The sequence below is a fragment of the Stenella coeruleoalba genome, assembly GCF_951394435.1.
Source record: "Stenella coeruleoalba genome assembly, chromosome: 4".
Lineage (NCBI taxonomy): Eukaryota > Metazoa > Chordata > Mammalia > Artiodactyla > Delphinidae > Stenella > Stenella coeruleoalba.
The window spans coordinates 33,171,344-33,186,721 of record NC_137149.1 but is presented as its reverse complement, the minus strand read 5'-3'; the positions used below and the strand labels follow the sequence as shown (position 1 = coordinate 33,186,721).

At 34.6% G+C, this 15,378-nt stretch overlaps 1 protein-coding gene across 8 annotated transcripts in view; it reads right to left on the bottom strand.

The window, feature by feature from the left end:
• TBCK (TBC1 domain containing kinase) overlaps positions 1-15,378 on the bottom strand; it is a 244,075-nt gene that overhangs the window by 61,924 nt on the left and 166,773 nt on the right. For 7 of the 8 annotated variants that reach the window (XR_013827926.1, XM_079919204.1, XM_079919201.1 and 4 more), the window contains one exon: positions 8,193-8,368. Coding sequence is in view for 7 of the 8 variants with exons in the window: in XM_079919204.1 (XP_079775330.1) it covers positions 8,193-8,368 (176 nt within the window). In the remaining variant the exon portion in view is untranslated. Of the gene's footprint in view, positions 1-3,427; positions 3,907-8,192; positions 8,369-15,378 lie in introns of those variants that run through there. The other variant, XM_079919207.1, reaches the window with a different exon arrangement.

Here is a 15,378-nt window from a genome sequence, read left to right as displayed (position 1 = left end):
TTTAAGAGCAGGTATATAGGTGATTGCATGAGTGTATATAAACAAGCACTAGGGAAAGAAAAGAAAATTACAAAAGTGCTCAATGACTATAGAGTAAGATATGTTGTATATTAATATATACATTTCAATGAATAAGAGAGAAAAACACAACACACTACTGATAAAGTTAACTTGCTTTAAGTTATCTTCTGAGTTTCCTCAACTCTAAAATAGGGATAAAAATACTTACTTCAGAGATTTGTTTAGGAACAAATAAAATACTGTACCCGAGTACCTGAAAACTATAAATCATTGTAGTGTTATTTTTAAATTGTTCAAACTATAAAAAACAGTGGTGTTATTATCAAGATGAAACTTTGTAGACTAGTATTTATAACAGACTTTCAGAAGCTACTCCAACTTACAAAATATAAATGTGTTTTTAAGTTTTCATGTACACTAAACTCATTTAATCTATACTTAAAGCATACCTGTAAATTGAGGATAATTCAATGAATGTTTTGCTTACTTTATGACAATAGTAAATGTAAACAGTTAACATTATATAAACAAAACAAAATTTAATTTACTTAATAAAATCCCAGACTAGCATTTGTGTTTATAAACAAGAATAATAATTCCTGCTTAGTCACAGTGCACATGCAACTAACTTATACCAGTCATCAATAAATTAATATGGTAATTAAAATTTAACAAAGAAATTGGTTAAAAAAATCCAGTGCTGGCCAGTCTTTCTCTAAAATATATTCAGTTTTCAAAAAACCCATTTTATTCTATTCATCAGTTACATACCTTTATATATATATATATATTACCCAGCCCCTCAATTAGCTGTGGTTAGAATCGTCAAGCAGAGTCTTAGCTATTTAAGGAAAAGTAGATGTGAAAGACGTTGGCACTAGATAAAATAATTCTTTTGGCAAGTTTGGGGATCAAAATAGTATTGAAACTAAGAGGTAAAGGTCAAAGTGAAATCTTAAACTGAAATTACTGAGGAAAAAATGCTTGAAAGATTCCTTTTTTGGCAAGCCAGCCTCCCTCTCCTTTACTACCCTTACTGTTTGTAGTGACTTCTAAATGTAAAGTGATAGTAATAAAGTTGACATAGCTGAGGGGAAACAGAAGAATACCAGAACATCTCTTCTTTTGTACAAATTACTTAGATACAGAAAACTTTCAGAAAATTTTTGCATAGTTTCAAAGTTGAAACATTTAACCTTTAGTTACTAAATGTGTGATAATGATTGCTACCATTTGTTTGAGTGCTAATATTATTATGTATCAGATACGGAATTAGGTGCTTAACAATGCTGCAAAGTAGGAATTATTATAATTATGCTCACTTTTACAAACAGGAAACTAGAGAGGTTATGTGAACTATGCAAGATTATAAAACCAAAAAGGAACAGGGGTGAAATTTGAAACTAAGTTCATCTAATAGCAAAGCTCATGCTTTTTCTACTACAGTCGTCTGCTTCTGGGAATAAATATGATAGACACATGGATAAATTAAAAGTTAAGTGTAATTTTCTTCTCAGAGCTGTTTTCAAGCTTTGATTCTACAAGTCACAGAGTGCAGTTTATGTTTAAATTTACAAAAGGGATTTTTTAATCTGTTATAGAATCTAACATAGAATATACAGTATGTAAATCTGAACTGTGATTATCCTAAACTTAATGAATATGCTTTTGTAAGGCATACATACATAATTTTTTGTATCTACTTTCTATTATTCTAACATTTAAATCTGAACAAAGAAGACTTCAAATAAACAATACTAGGATGGAAAAGAGGGACAAAATTTGAGGTAAAATGTTAAAACAGGTAAAAATATTTTATATAAAGAATGGGTATAAAAACCTAGACAACATAGATACTTTAAAAAGGATTGTAATAAAATCAGCATAGATAATAGATAATTTTCAAACATGAACTTATAAAAAGTGACCCAGAAGAATGGATAATCAAATATCTCCCTGGTTAAAAGGCATCAGACTCAGGTGGTTTTATAGACAAGTTTAACTCAATCTATAAGAAACAGATAATTCCTCTTATACAAACTGATTAGACAGTCAATAAAGGGAAAGAGAAATAAAATCTTAAGATCGAATACTAACAAGGACAGACAGGAAAAGAAAATTATAGATTTATCTCACCTATGAGCATAGATGCAGAAAGTCAATACTAGCAAATACTAGCAAATTGAATATAGTCAGTATTACTTTTTTGTAGAGACCTAGTAGACTTTATCTCAAAAATGCAAGGACCACGCAATATCAAAAATTTTAATAATGTAAACATTATCAGATTAAAGAAGGAAAAAAGATGATCCTAATCAATCCTTAGTAGAATATGAATTTGATAAAATTCAACACTCATTCAAGTACTCTTAATAATATTGAAGAAGAAGGGAAATTCATTACTCAGAGTATTAATTTTAAAAAAATATCAGGGCTTCCCTGGTGGCGCAGTGGTTGAGAGTCTGCCTGCTGATGCAGGGGACACGGGTTTGTGCCCCGGTCCAGGAGGATCCCACATGCCGCAGAGCGGCTAGGCCTGTGAGCCATGACCACTGAGTCTGCGCGTCCGGAGCCTGTGCTCCGCAACGGAAGAGGCCACAACAGTGAGAGGCCCACATACCGCAAAAAAAAAAAAAAAAAAAAAAATCAAACTTAATGGTGCAATTAGAAGGATTTTCATTAAATTCAGGTACAAAGAAATCTACCTGCTCTCATCACTTTTATTTTACTTTACTAGAGGTCCTATGCAATGCAATAAGACACACATACACATAAAATCAGAGATATAATAATAAAAGTAGTAACTAGCAAGAGATAAATGTATTCATATGTATATTGATTGAATTAGCCGCATAAACATCCAAGAGACTCTACAATCTACTAGATTTAAAAAGCGAATCAATTCCAAAACACTTGGTATTTACCCAAAGGAACTGACAACTTATGTCCACACAAAAATTACACATAGATGTTAATAGCAGTATTATTTATAATAACTAAAACTTAGAAGCAACCAAGATGTCATTCAGTAGGTGAATCGTTAAATAAACTGTGGTACAACCAATGGACTATTATTCAGCACTAAAAAATGAGCTATTAAGACATGGAGGAAACAACTATATGACATTCTGGAAAAGGCAAAACTATGGAGATAATAAAAAGATCAGTGTTTGTATCCTAGTGGTTGAGGGCGAAGGGGGATGAATAGGTAGAGCATAGTGGAATTTTAGGGCATTTATACTATAATGATGCATACATGTCATTTATATTTTGTTCAATCCCACAGAATGTACAATACCAAGAGTGAACCCTAATGTAAACCTTGGACTTTGGGTGATGATACTGTGTTAATGTAGGCTCATCAATTGTAACAAATGTTCCACTCTGTGGGGGATGTAGATAATGGGGAGGCTATGCATGTGTGGGGCAGGGAGTATATGGGAAATCTCTGCACTTTCCACTCAATTTTGCTATAAACTTAAAATTGCTTTAAAAAATAAAGTCTATTTTAAAAAAATCAAATGAGTTTGCTAACTATAAAATGAATGTAAAATAAACTAAAATCAAGCAGGAATAATCAACCAGGAAACATAATAGCTTAAAAGATATTATTCATAAAACTAACAAAATAATGTATTTATTCTTCTTAGGGACATCTAATAGAAATCTCTAAATCCACGTGTTCAAAAGTGAGCACTTGATTTTTACCTTCCAACCTGCTCCTGCTATGGCCTTCCTTACATCAGCAAATGAGAACAGCCAAAACACCATCCTTCTAGCCTCAGTCAAAAACTTTGGATTCATCCGCGATTACTCTCTCTTTCGTACCTCACATTCAATGAGTCAGCAAAATCTGTTGGTTCTGTTTTCAAAATATACTTACTACTGTAATAGGGAAGAACAAATCTGACTCCATATTGGATCTGTTTCTTTTACTTTAACCTTTGTATTCTATTGCTTTTGCTGCAAGTTAAGAATGTTGCCTATAGCCTGAAATAAACAGGATAGCCCATTTTCAAGGCTCTGACCTTTAAAGGTATAACACTTTTTCCATTCACATAGAGATAAAAAGTTGCAGAACAGAGAATAACATTTGTCTTGTTGGAGGTTTACAGGAACACCATGACCTGACCTATGTGGACAGCGGTAAGAACAAAGGATTCCGACATCAAGAAGTTTGCAACAACCAACAACATTACCTCCCTTTTTAATATAAAAGAAGCCTGAATTCTAACTTGGGTAAGATGGTTCTTTGGGACATTAGTCCACCATCTTCTTGGTCAGCTGGCTTTCTGCATAAAGCCACTATCTCTTGTTCCAACAACTTGTCTCTCGATTTATTGGCCTGTTGTACGGGAGCAGTATGAGCTTGGACTCAGTAACACTACTTCTCATCACCTCTACTGCTACCCCTTGGTTCTAAGCCATCATAGCTTCGTCCTTGGTCTCCTCTTTTACCTCTGTCCCTCCTATTGTCTATTTCATGTATAGTAGCCAAAGTAATCCTTTTACATGTAAGTCTGATCCTGTCACCACTCTGCTTAAAATCTTCCAATGGCTTCTCATCTCATTTGGTATAAAGCCAAAGTATTAAGGTTACACAAGATCTGAACCACTGATCTCTGTAAATTTATGGCTTCCACACTCCTCTTCACTCATTCCATTCTATATATAGTATCCTTACTGTTCCCCTTACAAAGTATGTTACTACCTTGCACTTGCAAGATGGAATATTTTTTTCTCAAGAAATGTATATAACTCACTCTCTCACTTCCTTTAAGTTCTCTTCTCAAATGTTTCCTTATCAGCTAGGTTTTCTTTGAGTCCCCCACATAAAATAGCAACTCTTCTCTAATGCTCTCTAGAATCCTCCTCCTTGGCATTCTCTATTGCCCTTCTTCTCCATCTTCTCCTTTTAAAAATTGAAATATAGCTGGCATACAATATTATATTAGATTTATGTGTACTAGACAGTGATTTGACATTTGCAGACATTATGAAATGATCACCACCATAAGTCTACTAACCATCTATCCCTATACAAAGTGATAACAATATTATTGACCATATTACTCATGCTGTGTATTACATCCCATGGCTTACTTATTTTATAACTGGAGGTCTGTATCTTTTAATCTTCTTCACCTATTTCACACACACTCCTCTGCCATCTCCTTCTCCTCAAGCAATCACCTGTTTGTTCTCTGTATTTATGAGTCTGGTTTCATTTTGTTTTGTTATTTGTTTGTTTTGTCTTTTAGATTCAACATACAAGCGAGATCATGTGATATCTGTCTTTCTCTGTCTGACTTATTTCACTTACCAAAATAACCTCAAGCTTCATCCATGTTGCTGCAAATGGCAAGATTTCATTCTTTTTTATGGCTGAATAGTACTCTATGTGTGTGTTTAAGTATATACCACATTGTCTTTATTGATTTATCTATTGATGGGACACTTAGGTTGCTTCCATATCTTGGCTATTGTAAATATTGCTGTTATGAACAATGGTGTGTAGATATCTTTTCAAATTAATTTTGTTTTCTTTGAGTAAATACCCAGAAGTGAAACTGCTAAATCATATGGCAGTTATATTTTTAATTTTTTGAGGAACAATTTATATGGTTTTACATAGTGGCTGAACCAATTTACAATCCCACCAACTGTGCCTGCAGGTCCCCTTTTCTCCACGTCCTTGCCAACAATTATCTGTTGTCTTTCTGACGACAGCAATTCTAACAGGTGTGAGTGGGTATTGAATTGTGGTTTTAATTTGCATTTCCCTGATGATTAGTCATGTTGATATGTATCTGTTGGCCATCTGTATGTCTTCTTTGGAAAAATGTCTATTCAGGTCCCCTGCCCATTTCTTAATTGGGTTTTTGTTTTTTTGATGTTGAGTTGTATGAGTTCTTTGTATATTTTGGATATTAACCTCTTACTGAATATATGGTTTGCAAATATCTTCTCCCATTTATTAGGTTGTCTTTTCTTCCTGTTGATAGTTTTCTTTGCTGTACAAAAGCTTTTAAGCTTGATGTAGTCCCATTTGTTTATCCTTATTCTTCTTTACTTTCCTCTATGGCACCTAAAGGCCACTAAATGTCCAACAATACATGAATGGATAAAAAAAGTGTGGTGTATATGTATACAACGGAATATTACTCAGCCATTAAGAAAAAAAGAAATCTTGCCATTTGTGACAACATGGTTGATCCAGAGAATATTATGCTAAGTGAAATAAGTAGGACAGAGAAAGACAAGTACCACATGATCTCACTTATATGTGGAATCTAAAAAACACACTAATTGTTTACCTTTTTTGCTTATTGTCTGTATATCCTCCACTAAATGCAAATTCTATGAGGACAGGTACTCTTTTTTCACTGCTTTAGCCCCAGTAACTAGAATGGTATCTGTTTTACCGTATGTATTCAGACATATTGTTGAAAAATAATGCATTGGTTTTTATACTATTCAGTATATTTTTCTTTATGGTTGAAATATATCATAAAAAAATGAAATAAATTCTAAAGAAAAGTAAACTAAAACTTGAATATCCTTCAGATAGCAACATTTCATGTAAATAGTGTAGTATATTCTTCTCTTCCATTCTTAGTATTGTTGTTGATGGGGATAATATATCTGACTTATGAGTACACAGAAAAGTCAGTTGTTTTAAAAAATTATTTATTTATTTATTATACAGCAGGTTCTTATTAGTTATCTATTTTATACTTATGAAAAGTTAGTTTTATATCACAAAGTTTTAGCAAATTGACCCAGAACTCTGAGACTTACCATAATTAGGAATATATAAAGTGACTTGGGGTTTAGTGACATTCAAACAAAAATTTAGTGACATTTTAAATAAAAATCTCATTTCAGACGAGGGTGTAAGGGAAAAGGTTTAAAACCACTTAAATTTAAAATGAACAGTGACTTTTCCTAGTAAAATTTTACTTTATCACAAAATGAAAGTCTCACATTACTTGAGTTGTCAATATTCTTATTTTGAGCTTTTAAAATCAACTACTCAATCTTTTTGTTTCACTCAGGAGTTAAAATGTAGTGGACAAATAGCATAGAACATGAGTGACGTCAGTGAGAATGGCAGAGTAGGGATCTCAGAAAAGCTGCTCCTCCAAAACATAATGAGAATACTGGCAAAGATTATCAAAATGAACTTGTTAGAATTCTGAAAATTAAACAAAGGTCTGCAGCAATGTATGGAGTACAGTCAAAAGAAATACCTCTATTTCAGTAAGAATGTGAGTTCTGTGGTGCTTTAGTTTGCCCTACTCTCATTTCCTTCTCCTCAGCTCCACCTTAAAAACCAACAGTCTCACAAACCAGAAGTCTAGCAACCACTGGACAGGACAGAGTGGTTTTAGAGCTCCCAAAAAGTATCATTTCAGGGAATTATGATTACTTGACATGTCTTCCAGTTCCCTAGAAACCTCTCTTCACAGTGTTTGCCTTTATTTGACCTGACTCAGAACCCTCTCTGTTCAAAGAGACTTTTCTCTGGAGGTATCTGTCAAAAAGAGTCAGCAGCAATTCTTTAATATTGTAGCTGTCTGAGGTAGCCATAACAGTTGGAGCAAAGAAGAAGCTGACAATAAAAATTAAAAACTAAAATTAAAAGCTGGGGAACACAATGTCCATAGGGGTATGTGAAAGTGCTAACAGGATCCTGGGAATCTAGAACTCTGTCAATGCGAACATAGGATGTTTGAATGCACAGGAAAGACCTGAGAAGCCCTTAAGCTCTCACCTTTGGTTGACCTCAAGACCTGAAATAGTTGTATGAATACAATCACATATTAGAAGATAGCTATGTTAAAAAGACATAAGTGGGGCTTCCCTGGTGGCACAGTGGTTGAGAGTCCGCCTGCCGATGCAGGGGACGCGGGTTTGTGCCCCAGTCCGGGAGGATCCCGCATGCCGCGGAGCGGCTGGGCCCATGCGCTACGGCCGCTGAGCCTGCGCGTCTGGAGCCTGTGCTCTGCGACGGGAGAGGCCACAACAGTGAGAGGCCCGCATACCGTTAAAAAAAAAAAAAAAAAGACATAAGTGATAATAGTATATGAACAATACTGATACTTAAGTATACTAATATAACATCCATCTTCTTTTAGAGTTTATGAATTAAATCAGCAATTACATACCAGATCTGTTTTTGGAGGATCTGGACACTCAGTGGAGAAATAAGGTGTTGAACTTCTGACTCCACTGCTATCAGAAGTTGGCTTTGGAGGTTGAGCATGCTGTCTGTAAGTAGCACTTTTAGGAGTCCAACAAAACAGGTTGATTGATTCTCGCACACAACGTTCAATGTCAATTTCTAGATAGAAAAATTAAAAAAAAAGCAAACATAGAATTTGGATTGCTCTATTTATGTAAAAATCACAATTTTTCCTAAATACATATACACAAATATGGCTAAGATGATAACTAATTAGAAAAGATGACAGTAAAAAAGTAATCTAGATACTAATCAGCATATTTATGATTGGAATGGTAGAGGGTATCTGGTATTACTATGTAGATACATATACACATATATTTACATTTGTAAATATATACATACATTTTTATGTGTGATTTTTGGGTATTATTATCTATATATAGATACACATACATATAGTATATGTGTTTATATATTTCAGTGTATCACTATTTAAACATTTAAATATAACACATTTCCTTATTAGAGAATCTTAACTTTGATAATATTTTCACTTTCTCAAAATAAAGGTTGGGTAGAAGGAAGGCTAGAATTTGGGAGTGGGCAAACAGAAGATTCAGAAGTTAATAGACATACTTTAAGTAAAGTGTAATGAAAGTTTCATTTCCATATATTAAAGATGATATAAAATAATCAGGGCAAAACTAATTAAAATCTCAGTTCAGCATTTCTCCCCTTTTTAAAAAAGAATTTCTTGATTTAACTGCAAAAAAGCATAAGTGGGGCTTCCCTGGTTGTGCAGTGGTTGAGAGTCCGCCTGCCGATGCAGGGGACACGGGTTCGTGCCCCAGTCCGGGAAGATCCCACATGCCGCAGAGCGGCTGGGCCCGTGAGCCATGGCCGCTGAGCCTGCGCGTCCGGAGCCTGTGCTCCGCAACGGGAGAGGCCACGACAGTGAGAGGCCCGCATAGCACACACAAAAAAAGTATGTGAGGTTTCATATAGACAGAAATTAAATGTACTCAATTAAAATAATAAAAAATACTTCCATAGAAGATTTCCCCTTCTTTCTCAGATTTGAAAGAAATTTAAACATCTTTGATACAGAGGTAATATACACAGGAAAGTTATTACAATGCCAAATTATTGTTTGTGTGTTTTGATAGGACTGTAACTCTTTAGGAGGTTAATATTCCTGATGGAGAGTAAGCTGTTACTCTACAGGGAAAGTGGAGCTATGATAGAAAAGCAGTAGAAATTCAAGAAGTTTACTAGGATGAAGGAGTTTATTAGCATGGACTAGCTTTTCCATTTCTATATTTGTAATATTAGTAAATGGCAGATATTATCATTTCCTCTGCAAAAGTCCAAGTGTGTCAGTTCAGATAAGCAATGAAGAAAAATATATTACATTCCTTACAAAGGGGTAAGGTCCCTATTTCTCTTTTTGAAATGAAGAGCTTATATATAAGGGGAAAAGGAAATAGACATTTAAGTTGATCCTGTGAATGGTGCATGAATCAGGCACTTATAGAATTATCTGCTTTTATAAGGTGGAAAACCCTTAGAGGAGGGCAGGGAAATGGACACTTAATGAGCATCTACTGTGTGACAGGTGTTGTATACTTTCACATAGCCCATTTAATTCTTACAGTGATTATTATAGACAGGTACTGCACTCCCCTCATTTCTGCTGAAGATGAAGAAACTAAGACATAAACAAGCTAAGTGACTGAATGTGTTAAGTGTTTTTATTACGAGTAGAATATCTGAAGTTACTAAAGGGTTATAAGGCATCTTTCATTTCCCAATTTATTTAGATTTGGGAAACAACAGCCAGCAGGTCTAGAAAGACCAGTTACTCAATTAAACATTCCTTTATCTGCTATTAGTGATGTTTGCCAACTTCACAGTTGATTACTTCCATGGCTGCACAAAAAGGTCAGATTTCATCACCCCCATATGTTATTCCTAACATAAAATCTATGAAACAGAGTTAAACATGTTTTGAGGAATGGACCTATTTATTTGAGAAACTGTCAATACAGTGAAATGCATTCTTTTAAAAAGTTCTGTAATATTGTCAACTTGATATTCCACAAAGAGAAGAATACAGACACCAATGAGAAGAAAAATAAAAGTTCAAGATACGTTCCTCTACTCCACTTAAGATGGAAGAGATGTGCTCAATTCATTTTAGAACATTTCCAATTAATACGGTTAAGATAAAAATTTGCAGCTAAAGAGAGAAAACTTCGTCACCTTAAAAAAGTTTATCCACTTCACACTGTTTAATCTCCAAAGGAAAAGAATTTTGGACCATAAATTTTGCATCTGCAGTGCTCAAATCAGTTTGACATATCTGTCACCCATTAAAAGCTTGAAAGTCAAGTTAATGATGCAGATCAGAGCTTGTAGTTCAGTCCTTAAATCACTGGCAATGGAAAAGTCATTTGTATCTGGTTCCAGAACACCCTACCAATACCATAAAAGGTTTACAGTGAATCTTGAGAATTTACTGGCATCCACCCCGATTTGAGCTTGATTACTACTGGCAGATATCCCATTCTCCACTCACTTGACCCATGTCACCTTCTCCATCTCAAAATCCTTCTAAAGTACTTTATCATAACCAAAATATTATGAAAAGTACTTTATAAACTGTACATTAAAATATGTAATTATTCTTTTAAAAATAATCTCTCATCCTAAAGCACTACTACTTTCTATCTTGCATTTTCATTTTGATACAATGCGTTTGTGAAAAAGTATGTACCCTGGATATGGTTTCTCAGTTTTGATTCCAAGCTCCATGAGGTACTTTGTGACTCAGAGAAATAATTTCTCTAAATCTCATTTTCTTTATCCTCATCCATTACTATTGTTTTCTCTGATAAATACGGAACTATTTTCAAAATGATAAAATGCAACTCATGATTCATTTGGGCAAGGGTAGGTAGAAAAGACAGCTCGCCTGAAGCCCTTCATTGTCTTGCTTTAATGACTATGAAATGCTTCCTAGATATAGTGAACAGCTGTTGACATGGCACTTCTCTTTACCATCATCTAATTCCCTTTGGTTCATCCCTAATTTGGGGGCTAAGATATTATTTTCTCTCTCTAGATTTACTGCATTATTTTGGTGGAACACATTTTCTAGTAATTTCTAGGAAAGGATGCACAGAAGGCAAATTACTTTGGAATTGTCTATTAATATATTTATTCTGCCTTTGACCGATAGTTAGGCTAGGCATAACATTCTAGGATTGATTTATTTTTCTACAGAGTTATGTAAGGCAAGGGTTCCATTGTCTTTCTTCTGAGAAATTTGATGCAATCTTGATTTGAGATCACTTGTACATGATTTTCCACCTATCTGTAAACTTTCAGGATCCCTGGTGTTCTGAAATTTCATAATGATACATGTAATTGTGTATCACTTAATTGATGGTCTTTTTGTAATCCTTCAGTTATAGAAAAAGTTATTGTTTGATGTCTGTAATAATTTCTTTCTCACTGTTTTTCCTCTTCTCTTTTCTTTCATAAGAAGAGTCCTGAACATCCTGTATAAATTTCCTAATAATTTTGCCTTTTCCTCTTACTTTCCATCTATATTTTGGTTCTATTCTCTGAGAGATTTCCTAAGCTTTATCATACACCTCTTTCATATAAAGCTCATTGCATTTCCACATCATTTTTAATTTCCAGTAAATCTTTTTTGTTGTTACTTAAAAATTTCTGATTTTTCATAGTTATCATATCTTCTCATAATTGTTTTTCTGAAGATAGTCCTTTATTCAGTTGGTGCTGTTCTGTGTTTTTTAGCTGGAGGCTTTCCCTAGAGGTTTGGTGATCGATGACTGCATATTTAAAAGAATAGCACTAAAAATCAGATTGGAAGTTTTGTGTATGTGGGTAGGGCTTCACTATAGGTAACCTGGGGACATGGTCATTTGTTAGAGGACCCCTATAAGTAAGGTATTTCTCTTTTTGGGAACTTTTCATCTCTCCAGAGGATAATTCTTTAATCTGTCTAAACTAACCTTTGCCAACATTCTGGGAATTGACCATGGATGAGCCTGGGGATTGTAACTATGAACATTTCCTCACTCTGGCTCTCTGCTATGCTACTGACTCTGTGTCTCAAGTCTCTATGATTCGATACTCCAAAAATGTACCTCCAAATTTACTGTATCTATGGTCATGTTTTGTAAAATTTGCAAAAGTAAAAATATCTAAACCACAATCAGTGAAAACTGTTGTCTTTACACCAATTTCCCCTCCATTACACTTCCTCTTGTGTTAGGCAACATAGTGGCTGTGGATACTTTGATATAACTAAGCTAAATTCAAGATATATTTATTATGGTTTAATGGGTATTCTACTGTTATTTGAAGTCACTCTGGGGTATTGACATAGATTTTTCTCCTTGACCAGAGTCTAGTCAGGCTCCTCTAAGCCTTTTCTTGACTATGCCTCAACCTTGGCCTATAAAGACTTGAACAAAACTCTTAACATAGTTTATAGCAATTCAATGTCACATCCCTCAGATTACCCTAACGCCCTATAAACGCCTGCCTGAGAAAAAACAAGGCTGCCAGAAGAATTTAGTATTTGTTCCAGTCAATACCTGAAGACAGGGTCCCTGTCTTCTAGCCTCTGTAGGAAGGTAGGAGCCTAATTTTGGTAAGTGTTAGTTAGCAAACACAGATATATTTCACATGGACCAATGCCCCCCTTCACACTTTTTATAATTTTTCACTTCCCTGAATCTTCTAGTCTCCTCCCTCCCTATTCCCTCATTCTTCCTTTAAAATGCCCAGGCACCTCTGTACAAATTGAAGTTGAGCTCAATTCATGCTGGACTATTATTGCAACAGTGTATTACTGACTAAAACCTGTGCTTACCACTTTAATGAGTGTCTGGCTTGTTTTTCTTTGACAGTATAGTAAAATTATTGCTAGCTCTAGGAATGACTTCCTGGAATACTCCCACCACCCACTATACAGGAGTAGAGGTCGTAATGCAGTGTGAATGTGTTCTAGCAGTAGAAGTTTATGGGCAGGCGAAACATAGTTGACATGTACATAGCTAAAACCAGACTGAAAAATTCTTCCAAATATTAAACATGTGAAACTGTAAGCAGAGAATTAGGTTCTCATTGATGCCTGATTAAAAGAGAAATATTCTCCTTCTAGAAATATACTTCAATAATGCTACATATACAGTTATAAGTGTACCATTAACTTTCTTTTTTTGATAGGAACCTCACAAAAAATAGCATTTCTGTATTTATAGAAAACAAACTTGTAGCACTAAAACAAACAGAAGCGACACCTGTGCTAAGTCATATGTTTTATGCATTACTACTATAAATAATAAAAAACAAATTTCAACCAACCCTGTCAGTGAAAAGACAGATTATCTATTTTTTCTATAGAAAATATTGCATAATTATTGTTATATGAAGAGATGATCAATGAATATGAAGCAAAAGAGGAGGAAAAATATAGGGGTATGTCAGACATTTAATGAATAAAAATATTATGCTATTTTTCTGTTTTGTAATTTGTTGTGATCTCTTTGCTCATGCTAAATATTCTTTTAATAGCCTAATTTTGTATTGTAATTTATAACCTCTCCTTAAAGAGGGGCATCTCCCCACACTGCATAAGCTTCAGGCCACAAAATCTAGATCTGCCCCTATCTTCCAGTCTTCTGCTAGGTGGCAGAGGAACAGACTCTTGGCTAAGAGGGTGGGAGCAAAGATTTGTAAGGGTGAATGAAATGAAACTGTTCCTTATGCATACATACATTCAACTGTTCCTTCTCTGGTTTTCTGCCTCATCTTTTCTTTCACTTTCAATTTCTGAGACCTTTTGGTGCTCTGCATCAAGAACTGGCTTGCTTCCTTTTGGTATCCTCCTTTGCAGGAAGGTTTAATATTCTCTGATTTATTAAGTGAGTTACTACTGATGTAATTGCTTTCTATCTTCCAACTATTTGTTGACATTTCTTGTCTACTAGTGCTCTTTTTACACTCTCTTTGTTTTTAAAATTACTCTTTCTTCATTCCCTTACTGTCACTTTAGTGATGTTTCAGAAGGTAGCAGAGACAAACATGTATACAGTCTGTCATTCTTAATTGGAAAAGTTTCAAATTTTAAAGGCTGTGGTTCAAAAGGGGTGGGAATGAAGTTAGGAGACGGGCATGGTGAGCTTGACGTTTCACCCCCTTGGTCTAGCTCCAGGTCTGCAAATTAGCAGTTAAGATATTAGCTCAGAAAGCAGTATAATAACAATGCCACACTGCTAAGATTAACTCAGGAGGCAGCATGATCTGCGTTTGAATCAATTCAATTATTTACAAGTTGTACATCTTTGGTCAACTCATTTTTCTGCATCTCTTTTCTCAATCGTAAAATAGGAATGATAATACTTAATTCCTGGACTGTTATGAGGTATAAATAAGATTATTCCAGCACACAGTAGGAACTTAAGTATTTTACAGACAAATTTTTAGATACATAAAAAACATAAAAAATTTTAGCACTTCAACTAAAATTAAAAAAAGTATAAGCCTTAGATCCCACTAAGTCTGCCTTCTTGTTTTAAACCCAGTTGAAAAATAAGGAAGGGACTTCCCTGCTGGTCCAGTGGTTAGGACTCTGTGCTTCCATTGCAGGGGCATGGGTTCGATCCCTGGTCAGGGAACTAAGATCCTGTATGCCATGTGGAATGGCCAAAAAAAAAAAAAAAGGAAAGAAAGAAAAATAGGCTAGTTTTCCACTTTGCAACTGGTAGATTTCTCTTTAGAAAGAGATTGCCTTTTAAACAGTAGTCTTTTCTACTTTTCAAAATCCAAAGACTTAGGATATCATTCAGTGTTAAAAAGAAATGAGCTATCAAGCTACAAGCAGATGTGGAGGAAAAAGTATGAATAGGCTGTATCCTCTATGATTCCTATTACATGACATTCTGGAAAAGGCAAAACTTTATAAGGACAGTAAAAAGATCACTGGTTGTCAAGGTTTCGGTGGGTGAGGGGAGCAGGAGAGGAGGAATGAATAGTTGAAGCACAGGGAATTTTTAGGGTGGTGAAACTGTTCTGTATAATACTGCAATGGTGAATACATGACATTATGCATTTATTGAAACCTACAG